This window comes from Durio zibethinus, chromosome 15 (assembly GCF_047325235.1).
Source record: "Durio zibethinus cultivar Kanyao isolate XHJ-2024 chromosome 15, ASM4732523v1, whole genome shotgun sequence".
NCBI classification, from domain to species: Eukaryota; Viridiplantae; Streptophyta; class Magnoliopsida; order Malvales; family Malvaceae; genus Durio; species Durio zibethinus.
The window spans coordinates 21,969,171-21,983,122 of record NC_143176.1 but is presented as its reverse complement, the minus strand read 5'-3'; the positions used below and the strand labels follow the sequence as shown (position 1 = coordinate 21,983,122).

Sequence of the window (13,952 nt, the reverse complement as noted above, 5' to 3'; positions counted from 1 at the left end):
CACAAATTAAAAAAATAGTAAAGGTATTGTTATTCAATTCCAAATTGATAATGGAGTTTAAAAGTGTAGTTTACTATAAACAAATTTACATTTTTTTGCATTTTTATTTCACCGAAAATATTAATTTCATAACCTTTATATGAATTATAGATATGTAGATATATAACAACATAGAATATAAATTACCTAATGAAGTTTTTTTTTTCATAAAAATTATATATAATAGCTTCTTCATTTTACTATTGTACCTTGTTACTTTCTTTTTCATTTAATTTGATTTTTGTTGGATCAATTGGCTAAAAACTCTAGACATGGTTGAGCTCATGAGATCCATATAGAAAAGTGACTCAATAGTGTAAATGATAAAGATTTCGACAAATTATTCGTAAACATATTTAATTTTTTTTCGTTTATATTTATTTATTAAACTTAACAAATGATTTTAAATAATTTTTATATTCATTTATTAAACGAATCGAATATGAACAGAAATATGTTTTGTTCATTTATATTTGTGAACAAATTTATTTAAAACTCGTTCATTTATTATTCGTTTATAATAATCTAATAAAATTATATTTTTATTATTTATCATAATCTTATTTTAATGTTTGTTTATATTTGTTTGGGTTCATTTATATTCATTTAGGATTTGTTTGTTTAAATTTATTTGATTATAATTTGTTTATTATTCATGAACATATCCGTTTATTTATGTTTGTAAACTTGTTGGTTATCTTAAATTCTAAATCCTGAACTCTAAAATCATAAATCTTTAAACCCTAAACAAGTTCGTTTAATTTAACTAAATCAAATATGAACTAAACACGAATATTTTATCATATAAATGAACCAAACTCAAATAAACACAATAATTTTTTTATCAAATATAAATCGAACTGAAATACTTTTAAAAATAAACAAACAAACCATAAATATATATTTATTTATATTCGATTCATTTACAGTTCTAAACTTTCGCAGACTCTCATAATTCTACCATCTAGATGTCACTTATCCTTTTAAGAGTGTCACCTGAACACTACTTGTCCTTCGTGAAATACCATAACACCTTTTGTCTTGGTTAAGCGAGCATGCGCAACACTTGACACGCCCCGTATAGCTCACCCTTCTTCCTAACATTCTTTGCACTCTACACGATCACTACTTTCTTCATCTCTTTCCTAATACAAACACTACTTAATTTGAACGTCAAAACGTGTATATCTCAAAATCATAATTCCGACTTTCTTTCTTTCCTCTATAAGTCAAGACTTGCTTTTTTTTTTTTTTTTGAATCACGTATGGATTCCACTTCATCAACTCATAAAACATGCTAACAATTTTTTTTTAATTTTTTTTGAAAATTCTAATAGTTATCTTTGAAAAATTATATGCTAACTTTAAAATTAATTTAGAAATGAAACGTTTTAAAAAGTTAGTAACGTTATTAAGATGAAAAAGTTTTGTCCTTCGTATCGCAAAAACTTAAGTCGGCCTCCTTAGAACGGAAACAAGGAAAAAAAAAAAAAAGAAGAATGAAGCAATATGATTCTATAATAAAATGAATTAGCCAAGTAGAGAAAAACAAGGGAAAAAAAATAGAAAAAGCAAAACAAAGAAAGATGTTTTCCGTGAATAAAACGACGCCGCCTCTTTAGTCCTTAGAGACGGTCGTTGTCTTTGGTAAGGAGGGCAACAGACTCGTTGTCAGTTTGTGACGAGTAGACCAATGTGAAAGAAAATTAAAAGTCAAATATAAATTTAAGTAAGGGTATTTTAGGTAAAACGACCTTAAATCCAATTTACACTCTGCGATTTCATTGGCTGAACATTTCACCGTTGTTGTTTAACTAATTTATCTTCTCCATTTACCATTTTCGATCTTACGGCTAATGCGCACTGACCGAAGAAATCAACGGCTGAGATATTCCCCTTGGATTATTTACACGGGATCTGCCCGAAACTATGTCCTAGTAACTGACTCGGGCAGCTCCGACTTCACTCTTCGGGCAGCTACAGATATAATCTCCAGTGCATTTTTTCTTCACTCGCTTTTGAAAGACAACTGCTTAAATGTGAAAATTTTGCCAAATTAAGGGGAGGCCAGGCTACCACCACCAGCAGCAGCTCTCGCCACCACCGGAGTGCCTCGCCGACGACCGGTGGAGAAAGGTAGAGGAAAGTGTGTGTGAACCTTTGCTCTCTTGAAAGATGGGTCAGGGGCTGAGTTGTGGGGCGAGTCAAGAGAATGGTTTGTTTAGTGCAGTTCAAGTTGGAGACTTTGAAACTGTGGAAGCTTTGTTAAAGAGAGAACCCAATCTTTTACATCATACAACCGTCTATGATCGCCACTCTGCTCTTCATGTAGCTGCTGCTAATGGCCGGATCGAGGTGGGTAGTCAGTCGCCTTGGAGGTTTTTGAAGATTGTTTTTTTATTTTTTTTGGACTCAGTTTGGTTCTTTTTAGCTTTTTTACCATAGTTTTGGGTTGTTGAATCCATATTGGGTTTCATTTCCTTGATGTGAAGATAGTTTCTTGTTTTTTGTTGGTAGATTCTGGCTATGCTTTTGGAGAAATCCGTGAACCCGGATGTAGTGAATCGTCACAAGCAGGTAATTTTTCATTTTGAAAGTTTTAAATTCTTTTCCTTATCTATTTTCTTTAATTATTTTTTATTTTGTTCCCTTTTGAATGCTTTAGACTCCATTAATGTTGGCTGCAATGCATGGGAAGATCTCCTGTATGAAGAAGCTTATTGAAGCTGGGGCAAATGTGAGACATTTTTCTTTTTCTTTTTTTTTTTTTCTTGAAAGTTGGAATTTAATTCATTTATGTGTATTCAAAGTATAATTTTGATTTGAATGATCTGATATATGCCTTTCAGATCTTAATGTTTGATTCCCTTCATGGAAGAACTTGCTTGCACTATGCAGCCTATTATGGCCACTCTGACTGCCTTCAAACCATCCTCTCTGCTGCTCAATCTAGCCATGTTGCTACTTCATGGTGGGGGTCTTTTTTTCTCTCAAGATTGTTTGACTCTTTTTCCCTAATCTATTTTGATTAATTTGGGTCATTGATATCGGTTTTTAGTTAATCTAATTTTTTTTGGATCTGATTTGATATCAGGGGATATGCACGATTTGTGAATGTAAAAGATGCTAGGGGAGCCACTCCCCTGCACTTAGCAGCCCGCCAAAGGCGGCCTGAATGCGTACATATCCTCTTAGACAATGGTGCTCTTGTTTGTGCTTCAACTGGTGGATATGGGTAAGAATTCTTGTGAAGTTATTGATCATAATTGATTTTTTGTATCAATCTTTTACAGATGAGCAAAATGATTGCTTAGCAATATGATTCAAAATTTCTTGTTTTTCAGTTTTCCAGGAAGCACTCCTCTTCATTTGGCTGCCAGAGGAGGATGTCTTGATTGCATCCGCAAGTTGTTGGCATGGGGTTCAGATCGTCTTCAAAGAGATGCATCTGGGTATGGTTTAATTATTATCTTCTTGAAGATCTTTTGTTCATGATGTTTTGAAAAAGCATTTCAAGAGATTCCTGAGTTAGCTTCATCACATTCGAGTCAATCTATTTGTCCTCAATGGTCTTATGTAAACTGGCGAGAGTCTATTCCTAGGCCTTGATCCTGTTTTCATTCATTTTATCTTACAATGTGCGAGGTAATACATGTCTATTTATTTTGGCTATAAATTTTGAGCTTGTTGAAACATATTTTTTTCTTTGGCTTATAATTATTTTCATTAAGGCTTGCTTTTGTTATGTTCTTATCTTTGCAGGAGAATACCGTATGTAGTTGCTCTAAAGCACAAACATAGAGCATGTGCAGCTCTGCTAAATCCTTCATCAGCAGAACCTCTTGTCTGGCCAGCACCTTTAAAGTTCATTAGTGAGCTTAATGAGGAAGCAAAATCACTACTAGAACAGGCCTTAATGGAGGCAAACAGGGAGAGGGAAAAGAACATCTTGAAGGGAACAGCTTACTCACTTCCATCACCCTCACATTCTGATTCTGGGTTAGATGACAGTATTTCTGAGGTAAATATCAAATGCCTTCCTTAAAATGTTTTCTTTGCTTTTTCTTTTGCTTTTCTAATATTAACCAAATCCAGTTCACTAAAGTTCCATTGTTTTGAAAATTCCTGGGGCCAGTACTTGAACATTTCAGACCCAAAGCCATGCGTTCGTTTTTTATTTTAAGCTTAACTAACTTGGTTTTTGTTCAAAGTTAGTTTCTTTAACTCTGAATTATCAGATTTGACCCAAAGTTGCCGTATCTTTACTTAAGACTTGGACCATGACTCCACCGAATGTTTGTTAAAATCATTTACGGCGTATCCTTTGCATTAAACTAGTATCACTAATTCTGATCTTGGCAGTTCTGGTTTCTTTGTAATCAAATGTATGGACTTGCCCCTGCTCTACGTTTCAATTGTGGTCCTCCTGGCATCAATATTAGTTCGGTCCATTAGCAAATTGAGATGTGATACAAAGTCTTGAGGCTTTAGCAATTTACAGCATAAAACTTTGTACTTTAGCATGCTCTAAATCTATATTTAGGTCACCATAATCCATTTTTGGATTGAACCTACTATTTATCCGTTGGCTGTTCTGTGAATATATTGTGAAGGACCATATTTTCTTTCAGTGCATGAACTATTTATAACAATTGGCAGTTGGCAATAATGGAACTGATATATTCACTGGGGAAATTTGATGCAGGCTAGTGATACCGAAGTATGCTGTATATGCTTTGAGCAGATCTGCACAATTGAAGTTCAAGACTGTGGCCATCAGATGTGTGCACAATGCACACTGGCCTTGTGCTGCCACAACAAGCCAAACCCCACAACTGCGAGTCTAACACCCCCAGTATGCCCCTTTTGCCGGAGCACCATTGTCCGATTGGTGGTAGCCAAGATAAAAAATCATGATGATACTGATCATGACATTGGCGATGTTAGTTCCTCAAAGCTGAGAAAATTGAGAAAGTCAAGGACTTTCACGGAGGGAAGCAACAGCTTCAAGAGCTTATCAGCAGTTGGGTCATTTAGCAAGATGAGTGGCCGTGGCTCAGAAATGATTGCTGCAGAAAATGAATGGATTGATAAGCCTTGAAACATGGCACTTTGGCAGCTCTTGCTGATTGAAAGTTTCAGGTTGTTAATCAAGGACATTCCCTTTCACACGATGAAAGAAAAAAATGGCTGAGAAAAAAAAAATCAAGCAATCATGGTCAGGGCTGGTCCCATTTGTTATATATAGATATAGGTGAGGTCCATTTACCATGTAGAATTTGTGGGAAAATAAGCAAAGAAGTGAGTTGCAGGGTTGGGTTGTTGTAATCTTTGTTTAATGGAGATTAAAGTAGCATTATTCGTCTCGACTCTTTTAAGGTCTGTTAGATGCCTGAATTAGTATTGAAAGAAAAAAAAAACCAAAAAGAAAAAAGAAATCTTTTTTTCTTCTAAAATCTAAACTTTAACATTCATCAATGGCTGCTCCCTTGGAAAGAGTCAAAAAGTACTACATCTGTACATAGTCTAGAGTTGGGTCTTGACCCCACCAAACCACCATAACCTCAGAAAAATTGTGAAGAGTGTTGATTGAGATGTAATATATATTGGTAAAATTTTTTACCTGTTTATTTTTAGTATGTGAACCAAATTTCAAAATAAGGTATAAATCAGAAAAATCATTGTATATAAGTATTAAGTAAATAGGGTTCAATTATTGTATTTGAGTATTAAGAAAGGATGTCAAAAGCACTTAAAAAAATAAAAATAAAGATTCCATTTGTTGTTAATGGCATTTAGGTTGGTTAGATATTAACTAGCATCTTCATTTTTATTTTCCTTCTAACATGATTACTTCCCATTTACCCATAATCTTAGTTTTTTTTTTTTTAATCATTATTATATGCTCTAAGTGGGTTGTACTTGGTAAGAAGTGCTTAGTTTTCACATTTCATTTTTAATTGGTCATAATTTAATTAGGTGCCATAGGCCAAATTGGCAATATTCAAATGTATTAAAACTTTCTTTAAATTTAGTATTATAAGCAATTTATTATTTTACTATTGACTTTTTACATTGATGAAACATGATAAACAATAAAACCATTTAAATGTGTTATAAAAATGATATAATTTAAAATTTTAATAAAAATTATATATAAATTAAATAAAATTAATAAATTAAATTATCAAATTTATTTTTATTTTAACTTTTTAAATATAAATATATATTTTTATGATTTGCTTATAGAAAAGTGTTAAAAAGTGATAGTGGGTCAAATAATTCCTTGTAACTTTGCAATTTGCAAACCTTTTGTCTCTTTGTTTAATTATTTTGAATATGAAACACGTAGTGATCATCTCAACTTTATTAATTGAATTAATTACTACGACTAATAACGGTAGTCAACGATAAACCATAAGTTTTCTATCAAATCAGGTTGTTTTTGGGTGACTTCTTAATATTATTAAAATATCAAGCATTAGAGAAAATATCTACGAGAAAGGGTCATTTTCAATGGATCTTTTGGATAATTGTCATACCGTACCGTAATAATTGGACATTATGGTCGATAATCACGCGTAAAAATATCATTTAAATACCTGAAAAAGCCAAATTAATTTCTTTGCGAATTAATTGAGTATTTAATTTTCGCACGTAAACGAGGCGGTAGTTCTAGTGGAGGTGGTATTTGAGGTTGGAAAAATATATAATACAAAAATAAAATATAAAAATTTAAAATTTTAACAATAATTATATATAAATTTAATAAAATAAATTTTATATTTTATATTTATATCGATATAAATTATAATATATAATTTTTATATAAAATATGATATAAATATATAAATTTTAATATTTTACGATACGGATATATGGATAGTTAAATTTTTTTACTTTTACAAATAAATAAATTTGTTCATGAATTATACCAATTTTGTTTTGAATCGAAATTCGATTGGAGATATTAAATTACTAACAAAAATTTAGATTAAAATCATTTAAGTCATTCACTTTAGAGGGAGGGTTGCCCACACATGCATGAAAGCAGCACTGGAACTCCATAACTGTGATCATCATTATCTAATCTGGCATTCTTTCTATTCTCAGCATCTGCACCATGACATGAGATTGTTCGAGGAGGAGCAACGCAGCCATTAACAAATAGGGAGTTTGATTCCATATTAGGCTGAGTCAGGGCAAGCTCAACAGGTCCATGGACTGTAGGACTCAGGCTCCTTCTATAGTCACTAGCAGCTCTTCTTTCCACCGCCAGGAAGTGGCCAAGTGATGGAGCATTGTCTGCATTAACATTCTGATCAGCATCAGTATCATCCCTTGAGCATAAAGAAAAGAGCCAAACTTTTGATCTGTTAATGTTGCTCCTTTTTTCTCTTGTTGCTTCAGCTTTCCTTTCTCTTACAGATATTTTGGAGAGTTCCAAGATGCTAGAAACACCAATTACGCTCCCAAGTGTAATGCTCTTGTCATGGAAAAAAAGACCCAGTACTCTGAAATTCAAGCAAACAAAGAGTTCATGACATCAAATCCAGACAATAAGACATAAATTAAGTCAACAATCTTAAGGCACCCTTTCTTCGTAATGTCATGATATAAACAATGAGCTAAATGCCATTCGGGAAGTTGAAATCTCTAGTAATATTTCATTTCATTTACAGAAAAATCTGTCAGATTTCATCAAACATGTCCTTCATCTGACATCTGATATAGGAGCATCCAGCAGCAGTATTGCTCAGTGTGCTGACATTACTGTGTGAAATATCCACCACAAGCATATTGCAAAAAGTCATGCTGGCTACAGTTGTTGCTATTATTAAGTGCCGGTAGCACTTGACGGCCTCTGAACAAAAGCACCAAATAGCACTAGACTCTTAAAACTATGGTAGAAAGCAACAAATCAGACTCAAGATGACAACTCAAAAGCAGAGCTGTAAAAGAGTGTTTGTTTTTAAGTATTACTACTTTCCAGCAAACTTGGTCAAAAACCATTATATTAAATGGTGTACGAAAAAGGACGATTCAATGCCGCATTAATACCCAAAAAAGAAATGATTTAATAGCAAAGTTCTAGCAAATGGCAATAAATTGACTGTTCAGTTAGCCATTTACTACACTAAATCAACAAAAACACAGTTCTCCAGTAAAATTTCAAAACTATCAAACATATTTGTACATGGAGAAAACAACTGATAAAAAAAAACCAAAAGGCTACAGTGGGACGATACAATCATGGGTCATGAGTCATGACTGCTAAGACAAGACCAATGAAAATGTACCAATCTAAGCAAAATTTTTTAAACAAAATTTCTTTAGTTTCCGCTGAGGCTGAGTCACTGACCTCTGTGGCCAAGTCTGAAGAGGAATCTGTAGAGGAAGTTGGAAAACCAGTGACTATAGTGTTGAATGATATTGATCCTGAGTAGTCATGGTTTCTAGCCAGCCCAACTCTCGCATTCAGGGGCTGCAATCCTAGGGGCCAACCTTCTTCCTGCAATCAAATCAAATCAGAAATGTGTTCAGTACCCTCCGAACAATTAACATCACAGACAATAGAATGAACAAAAAAGAAACCAAAAAAAAAATGGAACTTATCATAACTGTACTATCATAAGAAGCAAAACAATGTGACAAACAAGAAGTAGACACATTATCAGAGAAATTATAAGAAAACAAAGACATTAAAAAAAAAATCTGAGAGACAACCCACGAGAGAATATCCAAAAGAACTAGAGAGAAGACAAGCATTACCTGTTGAGCCATGTATCTATCAAAGTACTATTGAAGTTGGATGTTTCTGTTGATTGATCTTAGTAAAATTGATAGTTACCTCAAGTACTAGACATGAAATATGAACAAAGAAAAGAAAACAAAAAAAGAAAAAAACTAAAAACTATAGATTACTGAGAACTTGAGCAAAGTAAAGTAAACTACTTAACTCTATATAGATGTTTACAGTTACATGTCATGAAAGAGAGTTACAGACAAAGTAAAAACAAGCTGAAGATAGATAGTCAAAAAAGGTAACAAAAGAGTAAGAAGTCTTATCATTTGGAAGCATTCTTTTTCCTTTTGCTTGCTTTCCTTGGTTTTGTTGACAAGAAAGAAAAACAAAATCATTATGTGCTTTGAGAAAAATAAATTAATCAGAAGCAAAGATCCACGACAAGTTCAGATTCTGTCCTTCAAAATTACTTATATACCCAACTTGCAATTAACTGTGTTCTTCAAGACCTTAAAATGGTTGCCAGCCATTGACAAATGTTGTGATTTGTGAACTTGCTTTCCTTGGTTTTGTTGATCTTTTTGCCTTACCATTATCAAGTCAAGAGCATTTTGTAGCCATGCATGCTTCCAAAATGAACTAAAGCGTAATGATTCATGTTAATAACTCTTTAAGGTAGTAACAGCTTTATTTGTTGCTTTCTTGTTACTACCAAAATTTATTTGCTTGAAAATTTTTGCCATTTCGGTGCAAAAATATTATGGTAAAATGGTCATTAAAGAATTTCACCATGAGGTAAAGGGATCAACTTTTGCCTTGGTGGATGGCAATAACAAGCATGTATGAAAGAAAGTCTTTGTCATTGTCTTACCTCAATCGAGTATGTGCCTTTTCCTTTGGTCCACAAAATAGTGGTGTCAGCCCTAGCTTTTAACTTCTAGGACCCACAAAATGCGGGGCTCAAGGAACCCGATGAACTACTGTTTTCATTGCATCTTCAGTGTCGTGGCTCCGAAGGAAACCATATCTTCAGTATTTAATTCCCATAATCTGGATTGTGATCTAGCAACAGGCAACATCAGGGTCCACCAAGGACTTTACAACAAAGTTTACTCTCTTTTAGTTTTTTTTTTTTTTTCTTCACTTTGGAACAGATTAGGAGGATTCAGTTTCTGCAAGCTTGCAAGACTTAGTAATTGGACTGGAACAACTCTTTTTTGTGCATCATAAAGTTACTTGCCTAGTTTCTGCCAGATTCACTTACAGAATGAATAGAATTTCTTCTTTCTACTAAGAACAACAAGAGCCGATCCCTATTTCAAGACATAGAAAGTTATACTGAATGAGTAAACAAAAATTTTCCTTTGTGACGCAATTGAACACAGAGGGGTGGAGGATTCATGTGTTAAATCCTGCCCTTCAGCTAGAGAGATGACAGATTGATTAGAATTGATGCAACATGGACGCTAGGTTGAGCGGGCATTGGGGCCTTGTAGTATATATTTTCTGTCAGACGAGCTTAAGCCTTTGGTTTTGGGCACAAAAGTAGAGGAATGTCCAACCCAAGCGGCACAAAATCAGTTATGGCTTTAATCATAGGCCAAACCCACAACTTGGTTGACCATTGGGAGAATCAACTAATTCAGCTCATGGGCTTGCAAATGAAGAATCATTTTTGCCTTGGTACTTGAGCCGAGGATGATACGCTTTCTTCAATAGTATAATGTGGGCTAAGTTTTGAGCTAATTAGACAAGATTCAAGGGCCCATTTATAGTTCTTTCACATGAAACAGAAATTCTGACGGATTATATGTCGGGAATTGCATGCTGCAGATGCTATTAAATCCCACCACAAAGCTAGCCGAAGTACCTTTTAACTATTACCAGGTTGTTTCGACGAAGATGAGAATTCTTCTACCCTGCAAGCCGTAGCGCATGATTCATTTTTGTAACAAAAAGACATTATGGTTTGAGGTTAAAAGAATGGATTACCTGTGTTAAAATTTTATAAATTCCTGTACTTTGCAAAAGGGCCGGTGAGCGGATAACATCTGGCTCTGGTCTGTGGCTTTATTTACTGCCATGATAATTTCTGTCTGCCATCAGAGGGAATATGAATATCCCATTTGGGTTTGCTCACCCAAGTGGCACTAAAAACAAAGGAGTTTGTTTGCTTCCCTTGGGAGTTGGGAAAGTCAATGGCAACCCCATTTTCTTAACTCAAACAAAGTCAATGGATTCCATTTTTTGAGCACTCATCAGAAGGAAGAAAAAAAGAAGACTCCATTTTCATTTGATTCAAAAACTTTGACAGAGAGAACTCCAAGTCTATCTAGCTGCTTGGTGGGGTGCAGCCAAAAGCAATAACCCAATGCTCAAATCCATGATGACTTGTACTTCAGCTTTGATGTTTTGCAAAGTCGTTATATAGTTTTAGATCTGGTTTCTCTGACAAAACATCAAAAACAGGAATAAAAAGAAACTAAAACGTTAAAAGGAAGCTGAATCTAGCATTGATGATGTGAGAACATACTGTTATCTTAATTAGATAGAATGCCAATGCCAGTCTTAAATGGGAATTTCCATACAAAAAGGAAGAGAATATATAATATAAAGAAAAACATAAACGTGATATATATCATATCATTTGAAGTCACTTCCTTGTCTGACTTTCTTAATCTTGTTCCCAAGATCTGCAAGAAGAGCTGGAGGAAATAAAGACTCAATCTCTTTTGTCAAATCAAGTAAGATTCTCCGACGAAAAGCATTTTGTTTTGGTGATGGGAGAGATTTTGGTTTTCTTGGTGCAGGTGGGCACTTGAGCATGACAGGAATTTTGTGATCCAAAGAAGTTGGAGTGTTGAACCCATCATTGTTTTCATCGTCTTCACCATTTTCGTTTACCTTGAATTCTCCTCCTAAAGATGGCAATTTTAACTCCAATGGAGACATCAGCAACTTGCTCTTGTCTTCTTTTTCATCTTCTTGTTGTTCTTGTACTCTCTCTTCTATTTGTTGTTGAGCCTCATCATCAACATCTTGAAAAGGTGCAATTTGACACAGCTCTTCTTGGAATTCTAAAGGAGGTCTAGCCAAGAAACTGATTTCCATGGTACTGTTTAAATCTTTCTCAGAGAAGAACATCTCAGAAATATTGGACACACCCATGAATGAAAATGCTTTTAATTTTGAGTACATAAAAAAAAAAAAGAGATAGAATATTAATGTAAACAGTGAGAGAAATTAACCTAGGATAAAGAACCGGTGACTGATATTGAAGTACAAGAATAAGATCAGAGACGATCAGCTAATGCAAGAGAAGAAAGAATCCTGATATTGATATAGGAACAAAAACACCAAACAGATTTAATTCAGCACATCATCAATTCATCATCTTTCTTGATTGTTCACTGATTTTTCTCTCAGCTTTTCTTTGGAATATAGCTCTCAAGATCTTTCTGATGAAAAAGAGAAAGAGAGAGAAAGAAAGGGAGATAAGTGTCTTTGACTACCCACTTCGGCGAAGGATCCAACGCAGCATATATAAAAACACCCACAAGAATCTTTCCTTTCACTCACTCTCGGCATATTTCTATATAAAAAGTCTCTTTCTAGCTTAGCTCTCTCTCTTTTTCTTTAGAGGGTGAAGTCTCTTTCAGTACTCTATCAAAAGGGTCAGCCATTAACTAACAATATAAATCTCTGATCTCTGCCATCTTAGATGCATCAAAGCACATGGTTTACTACAGGGAAGATCAGACCGTTTGATATAAGAATTACTACAACATTTTCCCGCGAGAATTTTGCATGATTTCTCATTATTTTTTGTTTGTTTTCAACATCCAAGTAAAGTAAAAAAATTTCCATGCCTATGTTGTAAGTTTTGTGTGGCTTTTATGAGAAAATTGGCTTCATGGGGTCGCTTGCATTGGCCGTAAGGAGACATTATCGGGTGTCTGGTTTGCCGTACGTAGGCCATGACCATGTTGAGCTCCACTCCTTCACATTTGTTGCTACTCTTGGATCTCTTCCAAGGTGGCTGCCAGGATCGATGGGTTCTATAAATGTGTCTAGCAATGGATCTCTAGCAAAATCATTGCCATTGATTTTACTTTGCTTTCTTAATGAACTATATATTAATCATTGACCATAATTGAAGCCATAATTATAAGATATAGCAAGAGCATGAGATTATGTATGATTGATTCCAATTATAACATAAATGTGTTTGACAAAATTATACGAAAAGAGATTAAATTATATTAGTGTAAAATAAAATATTTACACATTTTTATAATTTTATATCTGATTAATATTTTTACAAATTAACAGTTAATTTTAACAATTTATTTGTATCTATAATGTATGTAACATTTCAAGTCGATTTGATACCTTTATCATTTAATTTGAATAGAAAATAGCATCTTTTTCAATATATATTATTAATTAAAATTTTATTATTATCAAACAAATAGTTAGACTTTTTAGATTAATTCAAATTTTGACATGTATGATTTACATGAATAAGTATAAAATTCATCGTTATAACTGACAAAATATGACTCTTGTATGATTGTAAAATTCGGATTAAGGAGAGGAAATTGAATCAATAAGAGAAAGGTTATTGAAATTTGGCTTAATTAAGAGATTAGAAATGGTTAAATGACAAGAAATTTAACAATGACCACTGATTCTCCAAAACCTTCCCCCAGATCCGATCATGCTGCTATATTAATTTAAGCCTTTGTTTCCAGTATATATTTACATAAGAAAGCTGCCTGCCTGCCCGCCTTGCCTTGGCTGCATGCTTCCACATATGGGTCCCAATGCTGGCCATTTTCATTCCTGGATAAGCCTTCTGCAAGGCTTAGGATTCCTGCGTTGGATATGGAGGAGCCTGTAGCAAATGGGAGATCATGGCTTTCCAATTAAACAACATATATATGTAATATACTAGTAGGCTTTCTGATTTTGGGAACTCTATGAGGGTTCATATTTATATCTTGAAATGACATATATACTATGATCAAATGAAAAATAAAAACAACAAATAATTGGTTCAATTGATTACAACACATCTTATCATGATTTGAGAAATTAAATAATTTATTTATATTTAAATTTTTCGTACCAAAAAAAATGAAAAATATAGTATAAATTAATCTTG

The 13,952-nt window shown here is 33.6% G+C and overlaps 2 protein-coding genes and 1 pseudogene across 3 annotated transcripts; 1 reads left to right on the top strand and 2 right to left on the bottom strand.

The window, feature by feature from the left end:
- Positions 1 to 2,053: 2,053 nt before the first annotated feature.
- LOC111301394 (putative E3 ubiquitin-protein ligase XBAT31) lies at positions 2,054 to 5,408 on the top strand. The gene is made up of 8 exons (XM_022897010.2): positions 2,054 to 2,394; positions 2,557 to 2,616; positions 2,705 to 2,776; positions 2,889 to 3,010; positions 3,134 to 3,274; positions 3,384 to 3,491; positions 3,802 to 4,060; positions 4,745 to 5,408. Exons 1-8 carry the CDS (start codon positions 2,215 to 2,217, stop codon positions 5,138 to 5,140), a joined length of 1,338 nt encoding a protein of 445 aa, XP_022752745.1. The 5' UTR covers positions 2,054 to 2,214; the 3' UTR covers positions 5,141 to 5,408.
- Positions 5,409 to 6,973: 1,565 nt separating this feature from the next.
- Positions 6,974 to 8,823, bottom strand: LOC111302157 (uncharacterized; annotated as a pseudogene). The gene is made up of 3 exons (XR_016327950.1): positions 8,812 to 8,823; positions 8,402 to 8,665; positions 6,974 to 7,553 (listed from the first exon to the last, which is right to left on the bottom strand). The product of XR_016327950.1 is annotated as an uncharacterized LOC111302157 (transcript).
- A 2,460-nt stretch (positions 8,824 to 11,283) lies between these two features.
- On the bottom strand, positions 11,284 to 12,794 carry LOC111301852 (uncharacterized). The gene has a single exon (XM_089744316.1). It carries the CDS (start codon positions 11,981 to 11,983, stop codon positions 11,429 to 11,431), a length of 555 nt encoding a protein of 184 aa, XP_089600442.1. The 5' UTR covers positions 11,984 to 12,794; the 3' UTR covers positions 11,284 to 11,428.
- Positions 12,795 to 13,952: the final 1,158 nt, after the last annotated feature.